This window comes from Chinchilla lanigera, unplaced genomic scaffold (genome assembly GCF_000276665.1).
Source record: "Chinchilla lanigera isolate Chin_1 unplaced genomic scaffold, ChiLan1.0 scaffold00122, whole genome shotgun sequence".
NCBI lineage: Eukaryota > Metazoa > Chordata > Mammalia > Rodentia > Chinchillidae > Chinchilla > Chinchilla lanigera.
The window spans coordinates 2,419,148-2,420,688 of NW_004955523.1; the positions used below are offsets into that span (position 1 = coordinate 2,419,148).

A 1,541-nucleotide genomic window follows, 5' to 3' on the forward strand; every position below is an offset into this window, starting at 1 on the left:
TTTTTCTCCGGTACCGGGAACCGAACTCATGACCTTGCGCTTGCCAGGCAGGCGCTTTTGCCGCTGAGCTAAATCCCCAGCCCCCTCCTGCGCTTTTTTTTTTTTTGGGCGTTACTTGGGATTGAATTCAGGGCCTTTATACTGAGCCACAGCCCCAGTACTTCTATTACATTTTATTTTTAGTAAGTTCTCCCCTAAATGCTCAAGATGACTTGAACTTGCGATCCTCCTGCTACACTCTCTCAAAGTGGCAGGATCACTGGAGAGCGTGTTTTGCTCCACAGTAAGGCAGTTTTCCCGCATGTCTTGGGCTTCTTGCTGTTTCTCCCACATAACCGGCCTCTTTCCTCCTCCAGACCGGTTCAGCAGCCCCTCCTTCAGGCCTGTGCTTGTCCTGCAATCCTAGCCCAGAGCAAGCCTATGAGCGCCAGTAAGCAGCGGGTAGCCTGCGTGCTCTGCTCCACCTCCCTTCACCCACTGCAGGGTAGCTCTTGCTGGGAAGCCCTGGGGCTGTGCCTGGGGGCCCTGAGCTACCGAAAAACAACTCAGCTCTGGAACCCTGGACCACATGCTTTTTTGGGCAGAGATAACACTTATGGAATTAGATAAGGTACTAGTGACGGTTGCACAATCCTGGGAACACTAAAAACTCCACACAGCCGGGTATGGTGGTGTTCGATTGTGATCCCAGCTCTTGGGGGTGCCAAGGCAGAAGGACTGCTGTGAGTTCAAGACCAGACTGAACTACATGGTGGATTAAAATTGTGAATTTAAGCCAGGTGTGGTGGCACATGCCTGTAATGCCAGCACTCTGGGAGGCTGAGTCAGGAGCAGTCCCAAGCCCAGTCTCACAATTTTTAGCAAAGTTTTATGTTAAAAAAAAAACAGGTGGTGATCAGGGATGCAGTTCAGGGTTTACACTGTGGCCCTGGGTTCAGTCCTGGGGGGGAGGCTGTGAAGGTTATGGTATGAGAATTATATCTCCAAATGTTTAGGACAGCGTATTATAATATTTAAAGAGGCACACATCTAACAACAGGGAAACAGTGTAATTCTGGTACCTAATGCTCTGTAAAGTGCAAACCTCTGGTTTGTAAAGCCGAAGCGTAAAGTTTCCATGCCCAAAAGTAAGTCTAGACTTGATCAAAGTAAAGAGAGAAACAGAAAAATAAATTTTCTGTTAACACTCGTTCACTAGACACTTCGGGCGGGGTGCGTGCGCGTGCACTATTTCCCACCTGAGCTGGTATTTTAACCCTATTTTACAATGAGCAAACGAGGGCCGCGAGGGCTAACACAGTCAGCGCGGGAGCCGGGGTTCCAGCCCCGCTGGCCGGGCCTCTGGGCCTGCGCGCCCGCAGCACCCCATCTCGATGTCCAGGTGTTTAAAATGGGGGGCTGCGGGATTCTCTTCTCCCCAGGAGGCTGCCCCCTCGTCTTCCTTCCTTCTCGCCGTGCAGCGTCTGCGGACCCGAGCGGGAGGGCGCGTCGCGGCTCTGCGGGCCCCGGGGAGCCCCGCGGACCCCGGGACTCGGAAGCAC

At 52.8% G+C, this 1,541-nt stretch overlaps 2 protein-coding genes across 2 annotated transcripts in view; one reads left to right on the forward strand and one right to left on the reverse strand.

Moving 5' to 3' along the window:
• Dcaf4 (DDB1 and CUL4 associated factor 4) overlaps positions 1-1,541 on the reverse strand; it is a 25,504-nt gene that overhangs the window by 23,314 nt on the left and 649 nt on the right. The window lies entirely within an intron of this gene.
• Positions 1,268-1,541, forward strand: part of LOC106147148 — a 2,599-nt gene continuing 2,325 nt past the window's right edge. The window contains exon 1 of the mRNA XM_013507121.1: positions 1,268-1,537. Coding sequence (XP_013362575.1) covers positions 1,268-1,537 — 270 coding nt within the window. The remainder of the gene's footprint in view (positions 1,538-1,541) is intronic.